At 44.5% G+C, this 20,224-nt stretch overlaps 1 protein-coding gene across 3 annotated transcripts in view; it reads right to left on the bottom strand.

Moving 5' to 3' along the window:
* The window catches only part of LOC118359675 (collagen alpha-1(II) chain-like), a 32,197-nt gene that overhangs the window by 5,246 nt on the left and 6,727 nt on the right, over positions 1–20,224 (bottom strand). For all 3 annotated transcript variants that reach the window (XM_052482047.1, XM_052482048.1, XM_035738281.2), the window contains 41 exons: positions 19,745–19,777; positions 19,490–19,543; positions 18,913–19,014; positions 18,359–18,436; positions 17,867–17,911; positions 17,496–17,549; positions 16,713–16,766; positions 15,981–16,034; positions 15,695–15,748; positions 15,466–15,519; positions 15,295–15,339; positions 15,122–15,175; positions 13,470–13,514; positions 12,966–13,019; positions 12,497–12,595; positions 12,325–12,369; positions 12,079–12,177; positions 11,840–11,893; positions 11,610–11,717; positions 11,426–11,479; positions 11,032–11,130; positions 10,852–10,905; positions 10,111–10,209; positions 9,859–9,912; positions 9,613–9,666; positions 9,263–9,316; positions 9,089–9,142; positions 8,812–8,856; positions 8,550–8,648; positions 8,265–8,372; positions 8,085–8,138; positions 7,881–7,934; positions 7,704–7,757; positions 7,164–7,217; positions 6,956–7,063; positions 6,706–6,759; positions 6,533–6,586; positions 6,253–6,414; positions 3,152–3,259; positions 877–984; positions 311–364 (listed from right to left, as the gene is read on the bottom strand). In XM_052482047.1, coding sequence (XP_052338007.1) covers positions 311–364; positions 877–984; positions 3,152–3,259; positions 6,253–6,414; positions 6,533–6,586; positions 6,706–6,759; positions 6,956–7,063; positions 7,164–7,217; positions 7,704–7,757; positions 7,881–7,934; positions 8,085–8,138; positions 8,265–8,372; positions 8,550–8,648; positions 8,812–8,856; positions 9,089–9,142; positions 9,263–9,316; positions 9,613–9,666; positions 9,859–9,912; positions 10,111–10,209; positions 10,852–10,905; positions 11,032–11,130; positions 11,426–11,479; positions 11,610–11,717; positions 11,840–11,893; positions 12,079–12,177; positions 12,325–12,369; positions 12,497–12,595; positions 12,966–13,019; positions 13,470–13,514; positions 15,122–15,175; positions 15,295–15,339; positions 15,466–15,519; positions 15,695–15,748; positions 15,981–16,034; positions 16,713–16,766; positions 17,496–17,549; positions 17,867–17,911; positions 18,359–18,436; positions 18,913–19,014; positions 19,490–19,543; positions 19,745–19,747 — 2,793 coding nt within the window. In that variant the 5' untranslated portion in view covers positions 19,748–19,777. The remainder of the gene's footprint in view (positions 1–310; positions 365–876; positions 985–3,151; positions 3,260–6,252; positions 6,415–6,532; positions 6,587–6,705; positions 6,760–6,955; positions 7,064–7,163; positions 7,218–7,703; positions 7,758–7,880; positions 7,935–8,084; positions 8,139–8,264; positions 8,373–8,549; positions 8,649–8,811; positions 8,857–9,088; positions 9,143–9,262; positions 9,317–9,612; positions 9,667–9,858; positions 9,913–10,110; positions 10,210–10,851; positions 10,906–11,031; positions 11,131–11,425; positions 11,480–11,609; positions 11,718–11,839; positions 11,894–12,078; positions 12,178–12,324; positions 12,370–12,496; positions 12,596–12,965; positions 13,020–13,469; positions 13,515–15,121; positions 15,176–15,294; positions 15,340–15,465; positions 15,520–15,694; positions 15,749–15,980; positions 16,035–16,712; positions 16,767–17,495; positions 17,550–17,866; positions 17,912–18,358; positions 18,437–18,912; positions 19,015–19,489; positions 19,544–19,744; positions 19,778–20,224) is intronic.

Here is a 20,224-nt window from a genome sequence, read left to right as displayed (position 1 = left end):
TGCACAACATTTTTGTGAATGTTATAATATTTCATATAAAACATTAAAAAAACAAAAAAACATTTTGTTATCAAGAACATTATTTGAATGTTTTTGTGATTACCATCCTAATGTTAGATAAACTCTAACAAGAACTTAATGGGAATCTTAGCTAATGTTCTGGGAATGTTCGCACTTTGCTGGATTTCACTCCAAGGTCTACTACACAGCGTGTTATTTGTCACATGCACCGAAAACAGCAGTTGTAGTCGGTGCATGTGACAAATAACATTTGCTAGAATAAAATAGCATTTGATTTGGAGTGTCTCACCTTGACTCCGGTGGATCCATCTCTACCAGGGGGCCCATCAGATCCAGTGTTGCCCTGTGAGGTAGAGACAGAGATTTAATCAATACATGAAATGTATTGGCTTCCAGTCCTGAAGTAGCTGCCAAAGCAACACGTTTGGGGTCCATGGGTTAATGGTGCTGTGGAAATACAGATGGCTGTGGTTGTTGTTTGCGATTGACTATGGTTGTGTTTTCTGTTTTCTGTTGTGTCATTGTTTGTTTTGGTTGTTATTGTTACAGTTGTGGTGATTATTTACATTTTTGCTTTATGGTTATTGTATGTGTGTGGAGGGAGGGGTGTTCTTGTTTTGGAAAGTCGCTGTTGTTGTTCTGGTGATTATTGATGTATATGTTGCTGTTGTCGTTCCTATGGTTCTTGCAGTAGCTCAACCCAGAGGTGTAATTATATTGGCCAGCTGGTGGCACTATAGTGCAGCTATGGCCTTTATCCCGGTAATTGCTGCATGCAGCTACAGTGGCCTACATTTGTTATTGTTGTGGTTTATATTGTTGTTGTGGCCTGTGTTGTCATGGTTTAGTTCTGACCTCTCTTCCGGGCTCGCCAGAAGGTCCAGACAGTCCAGGAGGCCCCACAGGCCCAGGGGGTCCACGGTCACCACCAGCACCAGGAGCTCCCTGCTTACCGGGCTCTCCCTGGGACACACAGAACATCAGCGAATAAGTGTCAGACGTCATCACTATAACCACAAGGATGTAACATTTGACTAGTCAATGGGTTAATGGACTTAGCTATTGATTTGCATGCAAAGTAGGACTTGAGCAACTGGCTAAAAGCCCCTATGTGGGAAAAGGCAGCAAAAGAAAAGCAGCAAAACCCCAATAGAAAGTCTGTTGTAGGTATGATGGAAATGAAAGTTCTGAATGCATCTCCGTTACAGCCAATTAGTCACTGAGTGATTGACTTCTTTGTGACAGTTTTAAGGAGAAAGAATTCTGGATGTAGATCTGTCATATTGAACGTATGTGGATATCAGGACTCCATGGTATAACAGTCGATCACTCCAGACATCCCAGATATGATATTCTAGTAGATATGTTGCTTAGTTACCACTCAATGGTACAGGACTAGTGGGAGTGACAGTGGGGCAAAAAGTATTTAGTCAGCCACCAATTGTGCAAGTTCTCCCACTTAAAAAGATGAGATAGGCCTGTAATTTTCATCATAGGTACATTTCAACTATGACAGACAAAGTGAGGAGAACAATTCCAGAAAATCACATTGTAGGATTTTTAATGAATTTATTTGCAAATTATGGTGGAAAATAAGTATTTGGTCAATAACAAAAGTTTCTCAATACTTTGTTATATACCCTTTGTTGGCAATGACAGAGGTCAAATGTTTTCTGTAAATCTTCACAAGGTTTTCACACACTGTTGCTGGTATTTTGGCCCATTCCTCCATGCAGATCTCCTCTAGAGCAGTGATGTTTTGGGGCGGTTGCTGGTCAACACGGACTTTCAACTCCCTCCAAAGATTTTCTATGGGGTTGAGATCTGGAGACTGGCTAGGCCACTCCAGGACCTTGAAATGCTTCTTACGAAGCCACTCCTACGTTGCCCGGGCGGTGTGTTTGGGATCATTGTCATGCTGAAAGACCCAGCCACGTTTCATCTTCAATGCCCTTGCTGATGGAAGGAGGTTTTCACTCAAAATCTCACGATACATGGCCCCATTCATTCTTTCCTTTACACAGATCAGTCGTCCTGGTCCCTTTGCAGAAAAACAGCCCCAAAGCATGATGTTTCCACCCCCATGCTTCACAGTAGGTATGGTGTTCTTTGGATGAAACTCAGCATTCTTTGTCCTCCAAACACGACGAGTTGAGATTTTACCAAAAAGTTATATTTTGGTTTCATCTGACATTCTCCCAATCTTCTTCTGGATCATCCAAATGCTCTCTAGCAAACTACAGACGGGCCTGGACATGTACTGGCTTAAGCAGGGGGACATGTCTGGCACTGCAGGATTTGAGTCCCTGGTGGCATAGTGATGGTAGGCTTTGTTACTTTGGTCCCAGCTCTCTGCAGGTCATTCACTAGGTCCCCCCATGTGGTTCTGGGATTTCTGCTCACCGTTCTTGTGATCATTTTGACCCCACGGGGTGAGACCTTGCGTGGAGCCCCAGATCGAGGGAGATTATCAGTGGTCTTGTATGTCTTCCATTTCTTATAATTGCTCCCACAGTTGATTTCTTCAAACCAAGCTGCTTACCTATTGCAGATTCAGTCTTCCCAGCCTGGTACAGGTCTACAATTTTGTTTCTGGTGTCCTTTGACAGCTCTTTGGTCTTGGCCATAGTGGAGTTTGGAGTGTGACTGTTTGAGGTTGTGGACAGGTGTCTTTTATACTGATAACAAGTTCAAACAGGTGCCATTAATACAGGTAACGAGTGGAGGACAGAGGAGCCTCTTAAAGAAGTTGTTAAAGGTCTGTGAGAGACAGAAATCTTGCTTGTTTGTAGGTGACCAAATATTTATTTTCCACCATCATTTGCAAATAAATTCATTAAAAAATCCTACAATGTGATTTTCTGGATTTTCTTTTTCTCATTCTGTCTGTCATAGTTGAAGTGTACCTATGATGAAAATTACAGGCCTCTCTCATCTTTTTAAGTGGGAGAAGTTGCACAATTGGTTGCTGACTAAATACTTTTTTGTCCCACTGTATATGAACCTGGATTTAAAGAGAGCTTAACATACAACTGGACCAGTAAGAGCAATGGTTCCATAACAATGACCTGTCTTTCAAGTTCATAACCTACTGCAAGTGTGGTAGTACTATCAGGGGTGAGATACTCACAGAAGGACCAGGAAGGCCAGGGAAGCCCCTCTCTCCACGCTGCCCAGGCAGACCAACAATACCACGTGACCCAGCCAGACCCTGGGGACCTGAAGGACCATCGGGACCCTAGAGATAAAGACAATAGGTCAGTTTAATACATTGACTTCACAACTCCAGGTCTAGCTCAATGACTTCACAAATCCAGTTCTAGCTCATTGACTTCACAACTCCAGTTCCAGCTCATTGACTTCACAAATTCAGTTCCAGCTCATTGACTTCACAACTCCAGGTCTAGCTCATTGTCTTCACAACTCCAGTTCTAGCTCATTGACTTCACAACTCCAGCTCTAGCTCATTGACTTCACAACTCCAGCTCTAGCTCATTGCCTTCCCAACTCCAGCTCTAGCTCATTGCCTTCCCAACTCCAGCTCTAGCTCATTGCCTTCACAACTCCAGCTCTAGCTCATTGCCTTCACAACTCCAGCTCTAGCTCATTGCCTTCACAACTCCAGCTCTAGCTCATTGACTTCACAACTCCAGCTCATTGACTTCATAACTCTAGCTCATTGACTTCCCAACTCCAGTTCTAGCTCATTGACTTCCCAAATCCAGTTCTAGCTCATTGACTTCCCAAATCCAGCTCTAGCTCATTGACTTCCCAAATCCAGCTCTAGCTCATTGACTTCCCAACTCCAGTTCTAGCTCATTGACTTCCCAAATCCAGCTCTAGATCATTGACTTTCCAGCTCTAGCTCATTGCCTTCACAACTCCAGCTCTAGCTCATTGACTTCATAACTCCAGCTCTAGCTCATTGACTTCACAACTCCAGCTCTAGCTCATTGACTTCACAACTCCAGCTCTAGCTCATTGACTTCACAACTCCAGTTCTAGCTCATTGACTTCACAACTCCAGCTCTAGCTCATTGACTTCACAACTCCAGCTCTATCTCATTGACTTCCCAACTCCAGTTCTAGCTCATTGACTTCCCAACTCCAGTTCTAGCTCATTGACTTCCCAAATCCAGCTCTAGCTCATTGACTTTCCAGCTCTAGCTCATTGCCTTCACAACTTCAGCTCATTGACTTCCCAACTCCAGCTCTAGCTCATTGACTTCACAACTCCAGCTCTAGCTCATTGACTTTCCAGCTCTAGCTCATTGCCTTCACAACTTCAGCTCATTGACTTCACAACTCCAGCTCTAGCTCATTGACCTCACAACTCCATCTCTAGCTCATTGACTTCACAACTCCAGCTCTAGCTCATTGACTTCACAACTCCAGCTCTAGCTCATTGACTTCCCAACTCCAGTTCTAGGCCATTGACTTCCCAACTCCAGTTCTATCTCATTGACTTCCCAACTCCAGTTCTAGCTCATTGACTTCCCAAATCCAGCTCTAGCTCATTGACTTCCCAACTCCAGCTCTAGCTCATTGCCTTCACAACTCCATCTCTAGCTCATTGACTTCACAACTCCAGCTCTAGCTCATTGCCTTCACAACTCCAGCTCTAGCTCATTGCCTTCACAACTCCAGCTCTAGCTCATTGCCTTCACAACTCCAGCTCTAGCTCATTGCCTTCACAACTCCAGCTCTAGCTCATTGACTTCACAACTCCAGCTCATTGACTTCACAACTCCAGCTCATTGACTTCACAACTCCAGCTCATTGACTTCACAACTCCAGCTATAGCTCATTGACTTCACAACTCCAGCTCATTGACTTCACAACTCCAGCTCTAGCTCATTGACTTCCCAACTCCATTTCTATCTCATTGACTTCCCAACTCCAGTTCAAGCTCATTGACTTCCCAAATCCAGCTCTAGCTCATTGACTTCCCAACTCCAGCTCGAGCTCATTGCCTTCACAACTCCATCTCTAGCTCATTGACTTCACAACTCCAGCTCTAGCTCATTGCCTTCACAACTCCAGTTCTAGCTCATTGACTTCACAACTCCAGCTCATTGACTTCACAACTCCAGCTCATTGACTTCACAACTCCAGCTCATTGACTTCACAACTCCAGCTCTAGCTCATTGACTTCCCAACTCCATTTCTATCTCATTGACTTCACAACTCCAGCTCTAGCTCATTGCCTTCACAACTCCAGCTCTAGCTCATTGACTTCCCAACTCCAGCTCTAGCTCATTGACTTCACAACTCCAGCTCTAGCTCATTGACTTCATAACTCCAGCTCATTGACTTCACAACTCCAGCTCTAGCTCATTGACTTCACAACTCCAGCTCTAGCTCATTGACTTCACAACTCCAGCTCTAGCTCATTGACTTCACAACTCCAGCTCTAGCTCATTGACTTCATAACTCCAGCTCTAGCTCATTGACTTCATAACTCCAGCTCTAGCTCATTGACTTCATAACTCCAGTTCATTGACTTCACAACTCCAGCTCTAGCTCATTGACTTCACAACTCCAGCTCTAGCTCATTGACTTCACAACTCCAGCTCTAGCTCATTGACTTCTTAACTCCAGCTCTAGCTCATTGACTTCATAACTCCAGCTCATTGACTTCACAACTCCAGCTCTAGCTCATTGACTTCATAACTCCAGCTCTAGCTCATTGACTTCACAACTCCAGCTCTAGCTCATTGACTTCATAACTCCAGCTTTAGCTCATTGACTTCATAACTCCAGCTCTAGCTCATTGACTTCATAACTCCAGCTTTAGCTCATTGACTTCATAACTCCAGCTCTAGCTCATTGACTTCATAACTCCAGCTTTAGCTCATTGACTTCATAACTCCAGCTTTAGCTCATTGACTTCATAACTCCAGCTCTAGCTCATTGACTTCATAACTCCAGCTCTAGCTCATTGACTTCATAACTCCAGCTCTAGCTCATTGACTTCATAACTCCAGCTCTAGCTCATTGACTTCATAACTCCAGCTCTAGCTCATTGACTTCATAACTCCAGCTCGAGCTCATTGACTTCATAACTCCAGCTCTAGCTCATTGACTTCATAACTCCAGCTCTAGCACATTGAAGTTAAGTGATATACAATCAAGGTGGCTGAGTTGGTGTTACTAAGCCTACAAGGGGTAAAAGGCTGGGTGGTGTTTCCTCCATGAGATATCATATAAGAGTGGAGGGGGAAGACTCACAGGGAGACCATCCCCGCCAGCATCTCCCTTCTCGCCAGGGGCTCCAGCAGCTCCACGCAGCCCAGCATCTCCCTGTCTTCCTGGGGTTCCAGAGTCACCACGAACTCCCTTAGGACCGTCTTTACCAGCAGGACCAGCGGGGCCAGCAGCACCAGGGTTACCCTGAGAGAGGGAAACAGAGAGATGCAGCATATTTCAATCACACAGATATACACAGGTAATCTCAATGAAAAGGTGACTTTCTATTGTCTATGGATACTTGTGATGATGTGATACTCACGTTAGGCCCGGGAGAACCAACTCTTCCAGCAGCACCAGGGAAACCAGTAGCACCCTACCAACATGAGAGAGGGACAACACAATATTTCAGTAAAAGCAATTACAGAACATAGCATTTTATATTGTCACTTACTATTGGGTAATAATCTCTTATCATTGGAACTGTTGACTTACAGAAGCCCCCTGGGCACCACGAGCTCCTTTAGGTCCAGAAACACCAGTGGGACCCTGGAATAAAAAGTAACCAGAAACACAATTCGACAAAGAAACAAGAACAAAGAAACAAGAAGTGCATCAATTGTGTTCTCAAATACTCTTCATTTCTTATAGATTATAGAATGGTAATGTCTTGGGAAATAAGACATCTGTCTCTGGGACATTACAGCTATTTTATATCTCAAAGTTAATTTTGAGGGGTACCTACCACAGGTCCAGGGGCCCCAGAGGGTCCTTGAGGTCCATGGGCACCACCATCTCCCTTCTGTCCAGCCTCGCCTAACTCTCCCTTGGCTCCAGGCTGACCATCTGCACCCTGGAGGATGGAAGATGCAGGTCAATAAAGATCCAGTGTTTTATATGGATTAGATTAATGTTTGCATTGAAACTGATGTACTTAATGTGTTTCTACTCACAGGTGGCCCAGCGAAGCCAGCAGGCCCGGGGGGACCACCCTCACCACGGTCACCCTACAAGAAGAGAGAAGGGCTCAAAACAGGTGCCACAGAGGAAGACATTCTGTACATGTATGTGTCCCTGTCCATCAAGTTGCAGGTGCAGGGATTTAATGTGAAGGAAGCTACAGTATACTCAAGAAGTTAACCATTTTGGGATGAAATTCATTCTGAGGGAATCAAGATGGTGTACTTGGAAATTATTTTACTATTCATAACTGTATATGCTGGGAAACTTGGATAGTGAGTGGTCTTTGAATCAATATGAACAGTATCTTCAGATCAAAATGTCTGGTGACTAACTAAATATTTGGATCTGTAGAGCTCTACATTGTTTCATGGCAGGGTCTGGTTCTCTAGTTTCTTCCTGCTCTCTGTACTGTAGTGAAGGTAGTTTGCACTTTGTACATTTCAAACCTGGGCATTTTGACAAACATGATTGATTTAATACAAATCTAAAAACAGACAATATGAAACTGGAGGCAGAGAGATACAACTTACAGGAGCACCACGGGCACCAGCAGCACCAGTTGGGCCAGAAGGTCCACCCTCACCCTGAGAGGGAAGGAGAGAGGAATGACAAACCCATACTGTACACATACAGTACATCTGTCGAATAAACATTAGACCATACACCTAATAACAGGTGAATTTTGTAATTCTTATGGTAATTCTCACCTTTATGCCATTGGGACCAGCTGGGCCAGGAGGACCAATGGGACCAGTCAAACCCTGAGGGGGAGGAGAGAAGACAGATGGAGAGGAGAGAGATGGAGTTATTATCGACCTCACTTGGGGTCATTGGATCATTGTATTTTAATATGCTGACAGAGTTGGCACAGGAGAGTGTGGCTATGTTCTCTGTTTCTGCTGAGTACTCACTCTAGAACCATCTTTTCCAGAAGCGCCCTCAGGTCCTTTCTCTCCATTGTCACCCTGTAAGACACAGAAAACCATGGCATCTTAGTATGTATCTAGCAGGCATCATGATATAACCTTGCAATCCACTGTCTAGTTTTCTACGACTATGATTAGAGTATATTTTTTAGGGTTGTTACTCACTCTGTCACCCTTGGCGCCGGAGATTCCACCAGCTCCCCTCTCTCCTGGCATACCCTGCAGACCTGGGGGTCCCTGAGCTCCAGCACCACCAGATGGCCCAATGGCTCCCTGTCAGAGAGGGGGAACATGGATTTGGAAGTTGGCTGATCACACTTTCTGATGTTTCTCTCTTCAGTAGTGGCTTTGTGATTGCCAGACTATAGGGACTCAGAGGTTCTCCAAGTGCCCAATAAAAGCAGAAACTCTTATTGAAGATGAGGTTGGCCGAAGGGAGTGGCTCTTAACCTTCGGTCCATCACTTCCGGGAGTTCCAGGAAGTCCACGAGGTCCCTGCAGACCCTGAGGTCCAGCACCGCCTCTCTCACCAGGGAAACCACGCTCGCCCTATAAGGGAACAGAGAGACAGGAAGTGAGAGGCAGAAACAGGAAGGACTACAGATGTAAAGGTTTGACAAGTAGATGGCGGTGGCTATGTAGATGATTATGGCAGTGAGAGAAAATATAGAAAAATATCTATATCAGACTTATTGTAGAAATGAAAACTCACTCTAGGTCCAGTAGCACCAGCAGCACCAGCCTCTCCAGGAACACCCTACAGAGAGAGGAGAGAGACATTGTAGCTGCATATTTTTACAGTAGATAAATAATATGTTTTAGAATACAGCATGTGCTTGTGTTTGCTAGTATAACTTGATCAGGATAAAGTGCTGAGGTGTGTGATAACAAATGTGACATGAGTAACATGGTTAGATGTTCCTAATGTGTTCAATCAATCAGGGACCTGGACAGGCCTGGTGTGTTGCTGTGGCAGTGTGGACACTCACCGCATCACCAGGCTTGCCTCCCTCTCCTGGGGGGCCAGCAGGTCCGGGCAGACCCTGCACAACAACACAAGACAGTCAGTGACTTCCTATGACATCATAAAAAAATGGACATCAAGTTATTCTGAATGGAATCATTTATATTCTAGCCAATCCAGAAAAGTAAGGTGAACTCACCTGGAAGCCTGAAGGTCCAGCAGCTCCTTGCTCTCCTCTCTCTCCAGCAGGTCCCTAGGATGGAAGCACCTCAGATGATCAAAAAAGGTGATCAAGTGATTGACACAGCATTAGCACCCTGTGGAGCTGTGTGTAAGTTTGGGAATGCCATTGCATTCTCATGCTCAAAGAGAGATGCTAGCTATTACATATACTATGGCTACATGTTATGAGTGTTATGAGTGCACCAAATACATTGATTATATCACTATGGGGTGCAGTTGTCACGTATAAAATAGATGTCTCCTTAAGAACTGTCTAAAATACTTTATATTGCTTTGTTGTATGTCTGTCAGTGGTTGAACACTTACAGGAGGGCCAAGAGGTCCAGCAGCACCAGTCTCACCATCTTTACCAGCCAGACCCTGTTCAGAGAGAGAAAATGTATCAGTTCTTCATGAACCACCACAGCAAAGGAAAGGATCAGTGTCAGATCCTCCACTGTTTTACTTCTTGAAACTTTGTGGCGGTTAAACACCAAAATTGCACCAATGTTAACTCAACTTCGCTAAGACCAAGGGATACAGGAAGGTCATCTAAAAGGTTCATCTACTTACGATCAGACCTTGACGACCCACAAGACCCTTCTCTCCTGCCTTGCCAGGCTCACCCTGTTGAAAGAAAAATACACTGGTCAGTCACAGAGAAGAAGCATGGACATCAAGTGCAAGGGGAATTAATGGGGACGTTTACATAGTTATTTGCCTATACTGTCAGATACTGTGTGTATCTGGTGCTGGAGGCAAATCTACAGGCAATTTCTTCCCTCTGGGTATCAAAACATTATTAGAAACCCCTGTGACACTTACATTGGCTCCCTTTGGTCCGGGGAATCCCATCACACCAGGCTGGCCACGGGCTCCCAGAGGACCAGGTGGGCCGGGGCGACCATCCTCACCAGCAGCACCCTACAGTACCACACACCGAGAAGAGAGGAGCAAGTCAACATCACTCGAGATCTCGTTTGTTTTGTATTTTACCACCTTTTTCTCCCCAATTTCGATTTTGTCTCATCGGTGCACCTCCCCAACCGGCTCAGGAGGCGAAGGTCGAGTGATGCATCCTCCGAAACATGACCCTCCTAACCACGCTTCTTAACACCGCCCGCTTAACCTGAAAGCCGGCAGCACCAATCTGTTGGAGGAACTACCATTCACCTGACGATCGAGGTCAGCCTGCAGGCACCTGGCCCGCCACAAGGAGTTAGTAGAGCGCGATGAGCCAAGTAAAGCCCACCCAGCCAAACCCTCCCCTAACCCGGTCGATGCTGGGCCAATTGTCTGCCGCCTATGGGACTCCCAATCACAGACGGTTGTGATACAGCCCGGGATCGAATCCGGGTCTGTAGTGACGCCTCTACCACTGCGATAGAGTGCCTTAGACCACTGTGCCACTCGGGTGACCCCTCCATTGAGATCTTGTACATCTTATACATCTCACGGGTTTAGAAAGGAAAACTGTATTACTGCACCAAATCTTGGTTAATTGTATGGCAAAATGTTTGAGTGGAATACAGTATGTGGTCTAGACGGGAAAAGAGGCATACTTACACCAGGACCAACTTTGCCTTGAGGACCAGCATCTCCAGGGCGACCAGTGAGACCCTGTGAGCATCACACACAATGAGAGAGTGTCAACCCAATACATGAAGGCTGACAGGCTGAGCCACAGCTCTTGTTCTGGCTGGTTGTGATGGTGAGGTGGTGGGGACCTGGGGTACTACTACTCACTCTGGCTCCAGGAAGACCAGGCTCTCCTGTGCGGCCGGGGTCACCAGTGCCTCCCTTAGGCCCACCCACGCCGGGAACACCACGGTCACCAGGGGCTCCCTGTTAAGGAAGAGTGGAGAGAAAGAGAGGTATTAGTGTTTTATGCATTTATCACTCAAGCTTAAACGACATTGTTTATAAACTGTGACTGGCCATTGTATTAATCACAGCTGCTACAACAGGATACCAGCAGTACAATATTACAGGTTTGGTTGTTTTGAAACTACTCAGCCGTCTACAACATCTTACAGTTAGGGACTCATTAAGTAGACTTGTGATTTTGCAACTACTTCTGTCCATTCCTGGATATCAGTTGAGATGGGGCATTGAGAACTGTAAAAGTGTCAAGACCAACCTTAGAACCTGCAAGACCATCCTGACCTGGGAAACCACGGTTACCGGGAGCTCCCTAGAAACAAGGACAGAGAGAAGAGGGAATATTTAATTGATGAGGAATAGGATATGGGAAGAACTGATATGACCCAATGACTCAGAAGAAAAAAATCTGTGGTGAGATCTGTGATGGTTCAAATCCTTACTCTCTCGCCAGGAGGTCCAAGTGGTCCAGCAGCACCGGGCTCTCCTCTTGCTCCTCTCTTGCCCTCCTCGCCAGCGGGGCCAGGGGCGCCATGGGGACCTATAGGGCCCTACAGGGGATGACCAAGAAGATAGCAGATTCATTTCAAACATACTTCCAGGTCCATCTCAGTAGAATGAAAAAGTGCAGATTTGATATGAATGATATGTGTTACATCAAAACAGAACTCACAAGCTCTCCCTTGGGACCAGCCTCTCCTTTGAAGCCAGGAATACCGGGGTCTCCCTACAACATAAACAGGTGCAAAGTCAAAAACATCTGAAATAGGAGCAATGTTATTCACAGCACATTATCTGTCATGACCCCACCTCCCTGTACACCCTCCAATACTAACCAATGTAAACCAACCTACAGCACCACCAATATATAATTGGTGTGTCCAGGTTTTGGGGTGAATATAGGGGACTTACAGACTGTCCCTTGGGTCCAAGAGGTCCTGTTGCTCCCTGAGGTCCGGGGGGGCCACGGGGTCCGGGGAAACCAGGTGCACCAGCAATTCCAGAAGCGCCCTACAGAAAGAGAGAGATAAAGTAATTGAATATTACTGACTGAGCAGCAAACTGATAATGAACTAAGAGTAGTGTTTATTTCATGCTGAGTATATAAAGAGTGTAGAGGGTACATTCTAAACCCATATAGTGTAAGAATATGCTTACAGCAGATCCTTTAGCTCCAGGGATACCATCAGTACCAGGGTTGCCCTAAAGGAGCAGAGGAGCAGAGACAAGGTGAAGAGATGAAAATAATGCATCAGTTAATTGATGAGAGATGATCAGTGTGAGATAATGCACTTCAGACTCTATCAAAGATTGCCTGGATGTTACGTACAGAGGCACCAGCGGGTCCAGGAGATCCGGGTGTACCAGCCTCTCCACGGGGTCCCTGTGCGCCCTCAGTTCCACGTGCACCAGTGGGGCCAGCTTCTCCCTGTAGGATGGAGGAGATTCAGAGGACCATTAGGACTGCTCTGTTATTCAAACTGTACTCAGTGATGAAGTCAAACGGTATGGTGATTGGAGCTCATTGTCTCCAAGAGATGTGATCGACAGATCTACAGTGACTGTTCAATGTGTCCTTGAGGTAGAGTGACTCTGAGAATCTCATCTCATTGCAGCTTATCATTATTGATCATCTTATTAGAGCTGTTCACTAATGTTGTAGTGAAATTAAGTGTTTCACATGATGATTGGGAATTCATCAGACACATCGTTTGTCACATCAATAGGCTTCCATTGGGTTCAATAAGGTTATGACTGACATGATGCATGATACAAACATAATGGCAATTAGTACAAACCTTGGCTCCTGGGGATCCAGGGAAACCGGGTGCTCCAGCAGGCCCAACAGGCCCCTGTAGGGATCAGAGGTCAGTTAACTAACATACTAATTCCTGATTTTGCTATTATTGCACAAAAATACAACATTGAAGAAACAGTCAAGCAATTCTAAATCTATTCAAACGTTTTTGAAAATGTGTACAATTGTGATTGTGTTGTAATACATGAAGTGCATAATTGATTTCTGCATTGCATTGATGGTATCTTGTACAGCAGTGGTTCCCAACCTTTTTAGGCTACTGTACCACCAACTGAATTTAGCTTTGCCCAGAGTACCCCTGAAGTACCTCCTCATGCATTTTACCAGTAGGCCTACGTTCTCATGAGTCTTCTCAACCTGTGGATAGGTCAACTACCCCCAGGGGCCCTAGTCCCCCTGGTTTGAAACCACTTTTGTACAATAATAATGAAAGCTATATGTCTTTGAGACAGTGAGGAAGCAACACGAAGAGTGCAATACGTACGGGAGGACCAGCAGGGCCAGGCAAGCCATCATTACCTCGGGCACCCTGAGGAGAGAGCAGACATGGGAGACATTATGATGGTACAGTACTCTGGGTGTTTATCGATGGACACATTTACACCATTGAGCAGGTTTACCTAAACATAATTGTAATTTTGACTAATTGATTTGCTACAAAGCACATATTGAGTAGGTCTTCATCAGGTGTCCACATTAACCAAAGAGAAAGTCCTAAACACTGGGCTGGGATTGTCTGGTAGGCTAGTGTACAGAATATCACTGGGTCTGGTTAGGATTGTCTGGTAGGCTAGTGTACAGAATATCACTGGGTCTGGTTAGGATTGTCTGGTAGGCTAGTGTACAGAATATCACTGGGTCTGGTTAGGATTGTCTGGTAGGCTAGTGTACAGAATATCACTGGGTCTGGTTAGGATTGTCTGGTAGGCTAGTGTACAGAATATCACTGGGTCTGGTTAAGATTGTCTGGTAGGCTAGTGTACAGAATATCACTGTGTCTGGTTAGGATTGTCTGGTAGGCTAGTGTACAGAATATCACTGGGTCTGGTTAGGATTGTCTGGTAGGCTAGTGTACAGAATATCACTGGGTCTGGTTAGGATTGTCTGGTAGGCAAGTTGTACAGAATATCACTGGGTCTGGTTAGGATTGTCTGGTAGGCTAGTGTACAGAATATCACTGGGTCTGGTTAGGATTGTCTGGTAGGCTAGTGTACAGAATATCACTGGGTCTGGTTAGGATTGTCTGGTAGGCTAGTGTACAGAATATCACTGGGTCTGGTTAGGATTGTCTGGTAGGCTAGTGTACAGAATATCACTGGGTCTGGTTAGGATTGTCTGGTAGGCTAGTGTACAGAATATCACTGGGTCTGGTTAGGATTGTCTGGTAGGCTAGTGTACAGAATATCACTGGGTCTGGTTAAGATTGTCTGGTAGGCTAGTGTACAGAATATCACTGTGTCTGGTTAGGATTGTCTGGTAGGCTAGTGTACAGAATATCACTGGGTCTGGTTAGGATTGTCTGGTAGGCTAGTGTACAGAATATCACTGGGTCTGGTTAGGATTGTCTGGTAGGCAAGTTGTACAGAATATCACTGGGTCTGGTTAGGATTGTCTGGTAGGCTAGTGTACAGAATATCACTGGGTCTGGTTAGGATTGTCTGGTAGGCTAGTGTACAGAATATCACTGGGTCTGGTTAGGATTGTCTGGTAGGCTAGTGTACAGAATATCACTGGGTCTGGTTAAGATTGTCTGGTAGGCTAGTGTACAGAATATCACTGGGTCTGGTGAGGATTGTCTGGTAGGCTAGTGTACAGAATATCACTGGGTCTGGTTAGGATTGTCTGGTAGGCTAGTGTACAGAATATCACTGGGTCTGGTTAGGATTGTCTGGTAGGCTAGTGTACAGAATATCACTGGGTCTGGTTAGGATTGTCTGGTAGGCTAGTGTACAGAATATCACTGGGTCTGGTTAGGATTGATTGGGATTGGGGACATGAATCCTCAAAAATATTAGGCATATTATTCCGGGCTTTGGATCATTTGGTGTGCAATTACCTGAATTGTTGAGTTCATGTATTATTCAAGAGTGCATTTATATCAGAGAGAGTTAAAGGCACATGTCTGTGTTAACTCACAGCAGAGCCAGAAGGTCCGGGACGGCCTCTCTCGCCAGACAGACCACGTGGTCCCTACAGGAGACAGAGACACAAGATGAACACTTAACTTGGTCACGTTAAGCAAAATAGTAGGTGATAAGGGCTTTTTACTCATATTATTCTGGTAATGCACAGGTGTACTGCTCTCTTACCATTGGTCCAGACGCGCCGTTCTCTCCGGGAGCACCACCCTCACCCTATAGAGACGACACAGTCAGTCTGTCAGCCAATCAGACTGCTAATCAGACAGTCAGTCAGATAGGCAGACACAGGAATAGAAATGGAAAGATTTGATGAGTTGAAGATCTCGTTGGCAGTCTTACCTTAGCTCCAGCAGCACCGCCTTCTCCCTTAGCTCCATCCAGACCAGGGTGACCCTACACACAGACAGGCAGACAGACATAGAGAGACACTTAATCTACATCCGTCTCATTGGACTGATCAATTAACACTAATTAGCTCATCTATTGTTAATCATGTTGAACATGTAACATCATAACATCCTTTCTGATGGAGTTGTGATTATAAGTGGAGCATGATGAAACACCCCACCCTGTGTCCTTTGATTCCAGGAAGACCAGGAGTTCCGGGGAATCCACGAGCTCCCTGAAATAAAGAGATACATTATATAATAAAGGATTCTGTGTGGGATTCATCTGTTAAAGGAACTCCTGTCTTAAGATATTGAATGTTTAATTGAATTTAATTAATCAGGAAATATTAAGATGTAACAAAGGCAATTGATGAATTAAACTAGAGAGCGATGATCCATGGCAATGTGCTCTAATGTTTTGGACATGGTTTTGTATACTTTTTGGGACTATGTCTCTCTGTTTACCTGAGGTCCTGCAGGTCCACGCTCACCAGCCTTTCCAGGTTTGCCAGCCTCACCCTAGAAATAAAGAGAGGGAGTAATGACTGATTATGATTATAGGTATGATTATCAGGAGTGTGTATCAACTGAATAATATATGTCCAAGAGAACTTTTCACATTTTATATTTCAAGCAGATGAATTCAGCTCGGGGGGGATTATTTAAATTATAGATATTCAATGAGGGACAATGGTAGGCGAGTGTGGTGCTTTGTGGACTGCTTCGTGATACTGTGTCAAAGAGAATCATGCTTGTGGTTTTAAACAGTGGGGGGAAAACAAGATCCACTCTTCATGATGGAACAATGATGGGGCACTGGAGTATGGCCTGGTCCCAGATCTGTTTGTCCTTTTGCCGACTCCATTCTCATTGTCAAGTATGACAATATCATAAGAAGTTGGCAAGAGAGCAGAAACAGACTTCCACTCAGGCTACTGGAGTATGGCAAGTCAATAGGTGAATGATAATTTGGACAGATGGTAAGAACTTTGTTAATGCGCTCTATGTACATAACACAATTGAAGTAATGCAGCATATTTAGAGCTCTATATGTGATAGTGAAGCCTTTTGTCCTCGTTGTCCTCAGTGTGAAAATAACATGGTGTGTGCTTGTGCTCTACTTGAGCATGGCTTTGACAGCAGAACTCAGACCTGAGCCATGGATCTGGTTTTGTTGATGAAGATGACAATACTTACATCACTTCCTGGTTTGCCAGAAGGTCCGGGTGGTCCGTGTGGTCCCAGTGGGCCCTGTTATAGGGAGAGAGAGGTGGTTGTTATTGTTTAGGCTGGAGGTTATACGCTTAATTGTTGTGACTAAGAACAAACTAGTATAAGAAGCTACCTTCCCATAGTTAACTCAAATGAAACAACGCCATTCCACATTTACATAATAACTTTAGTGCCTTCAACCTTGTCTTCGAAGTCTCATTGCCAACTCTAATGAATCTGTTATGTAGCAGGCAGTTCTGTTAAAAAGGAAACCCTGTCTAGGTTTATCTGACTATCACAGCATGTAGAGGACGGTGGCATTTTCCTGTTGCTAGTGGTTTGATTTTAATGAAGGGTAAGGATGTTGGTGACTTCACTTGAACTCTGTGGGGGATGGAGGTCCATGTGATCCTCACATAGGCAGACATTCCATCCACTTCTACAGGTCAGGGATTATAGGTCAAACTGGGTTGCATAAGGTATTTTTATAGAAACAAAATGCATAAAACAACTATCAGTGCTGAGGATGAGAATGTATTAATTATATTGCCCGTCTGAGTGGGTTTATTAGACACTGACTATAAACCCTAATTTCTCTGTTTCATGTGGTAAGTATGCAATCAAATAGTGTAAAATGGAAAACTACTCCCTAGATAGCTAATACTAGAATGTGCCGGTGTTGCTGCCAAGGGCTGTGCATTCTAATTCTATGTTGTTATCGTGACACCGAGATTTGCGGTGCACCCTGGGATAGTTTTGGATACTCACAGCTGGGCCTGGCTCTCCAGTCTCTCCGGGGTTACCTTGGAAACCTTGTGGGCCCTGGAATTGATTAGAAGGAACATTTAGTCAAAGACATCCTGATAGTCTGCATATTGCTATTGGCTTAGGGTGTCCACAATACGGATCCATACCGCATATTAAGATACAGATAAGCCATAAAATAATATCTTAACCATCCAATACTGAAGGCTAAAGGGTCAAGTACTATTCTACAGCACTAACACATCTAACACAATGTCAGTAGCTATTAGCTATTAAATTACAGTAGCAATTACACAACATTCTCCTTCTGTTGTGGTTATTACTAAGGCTTAGAGAGGTGTCCGGCCCGCAGTAATGAAGGTGTGTATACTTACAGGGGCTCCAGAAGGGCCAGGGGGACCACGGGGACCCATAGGGCCCTACAGACGGAGAGGAAATACATCATATTTAGAACCATTTATAGCTCAAAACTGTTGGGATATTTGATAATTAGTCAAAACACTTTGAATTGTCAGGCAAGCCATTGTAGCCAAATAGCATGGTCTATGTGTCTTATGATGTTGCACAATTAGTTAGTTCTCAGCCTGTGGTTGTATGGTGGTTTGAGAACAAAGAAGGAAAATAAATACAGTACATGTCAATGGATTGACAGATAGCATACAGTGGTTCATATTCACCACCAGGTGGCAGTGTGGCTTCAAGTCTGTAATACAGCATGCTACTACCACCCTACATTCACCATATACCTACCTATCTATTTAGCTTAAAACTATGATTTTAGGTGTTTCATTCATTCATTTTGAAGTATTTTTAACCCCTCTGGATTCTGTTAAGTTAATTTACAGTAACGTCTCCTGTCCCCTTACCATAGGTCCTTGCATCACTCCCATCTGTGCACCTCCAGCTTTCTCGTCGAATCCACCTGCCATCTGAGCAGCAAAGTTCTGCAGAAAGGTAAGGGGACATTGTTACTGAATTGACAGGGTCTACAGTAGATTCACTGCCCCCTGGTGTCTACCAAAGCTTTCACAGGCTGTATTTCTGCCTCGCCACTGCTCTGGCGCAACAAAAAAATATGGTGGCACATTTACTTAGTAGTTGTCAGGAGGTATAATAACGGTGAGATTGACTGTGGTACAGTAGCTTAGCAATGTGTCATCCATCTTTGTTTCTCGATCCTTATTTTACTAACACATAGAGCAACACATAGGCTTATAGCTTAGTCTGTTTCACACACACACACACACACACACACACACACACACACACACACACACACACACACACACACACACACACCTGACAGTCTGTGTGGTGCAGAGTGCTTCTCTGCACCACACAGACAAAGACACAGAGTTTTGTGGTAGTGACGTCCTGCCCCACTGATCTACTGTCCTGTCATATGTCTCATGCCACTTACCCCGCCAAGGCCTGCAGGTCCATTAGGTCCGGGTGGGCCAGGGGGTCCGGGGTTCCCTGGGGTGCCAGGCTCGCCATCTCTGCCTCTGGGGCCAACATTTCCCTAGGGAAAATGACAGAGGGACAAACGCATTCAACAACGGGTTCAATACCTAAACATGTTCAGTATTATGACTGAATGTTATTCTGTTTGGAATCAATCAACAAATCAGTCAATCAATCAACCAATCAACTGTAATGCATCAATTAACCTTTCAATTTGCTGCATTACTGGCCTGGCCAATGGTGAATAATTGCAGAGAACATATTGAGGTGCTTTAGGGATACATGCCACTATGTTGTTTGAATCTTATTGTATTATTTTAGTCATTATAGAGGAAAATCTTCTCCATATTGGGGAGGTTTTCCAAAATAATGCAGCATATATATCTTACTATCGTGGAGCTAAATTCAAAGTCTCATACATAATAAACTATGCAGTGATCTCTCACAGCAATTACCGATGTTGAATGGTTAGCATTGATTTCAGTCCACACCACAGACGGATTCCTAAAAGTTACAGGGATTCTGTGTCTTACCTTATCACCCTTAGCTCCGGCTGATCCACGAGGTCCCTGCTCGCCTGAGGGGCCCTGCGCAAACAAACAAATTAGGAGGACCAATAGTACTTCATCAAGAATATTGTGCTGGGGCAAGATGCAAATTTACAACTCATGAAAGATATTCTGCAAGGCAAAATACAACACAAATCATTTTTCATGGAATATATTTAAACAATCGTCATTATAATTCATAAAACAAATGAGCAAATAAATATATGAGAGTATGTTTACCATAGGGCCTGCTGGTCCATTTGCTCCTACAACCTGGACAATGGAACATAAAGGATAGCTTGCTCAGATAAAAGTAGTCTTGTGAAAGGCTTGATCTCTTTGATACGGTGTTGGGCTGCACTGATTTGAATAGCTAAGCTGCTGGGAAAGAACATTCCAGGACACTGTGGCCATGGACAAACAGCACGAAATAGACTTCACCAGGAAGTCTGCTGACAGACAAGTTAGTTTAGCTGAAAACATCTTCTGCTTGTCAGGGTTCGTTTTCTAAGAATCCTTGCATACCAGTGAATAAAAACATTACTAAATGGATGTATGGTGATTGGTTTGGATCCGTTATTTCCGAGGAATGTAGGCATGGTAGCTAATCACTTATCAACTGGAGGCTTTGGCTTTCTTGGAATCATATTATTCCCCAAAAGAAGAAGAACAATATGCAAATCGGTCATCCGTAACAGTCAATGGAATGTTGCCTGTCCA

Source organism: Oncorhynchus keta, chromosome 27, assembly GCF_023373465.1.
Source record: "Oncorhynchus keta strain PuntledgeMale-10-30-2019 chromosome 27, Oket_V2, whole genome shotgun sequence".
Classification (NCBI taxonomy): Eukaryota; Metazoa; Chordata; class Actinopteri; order Salmoniformes; family Salmonidae; genus Oncorhynchus; species Oncorhynchus keta.
Note: the sequence above shows the minus strand (reverse complement) of the source record. Positions and strands in the feature narration are given on the sequence as shown.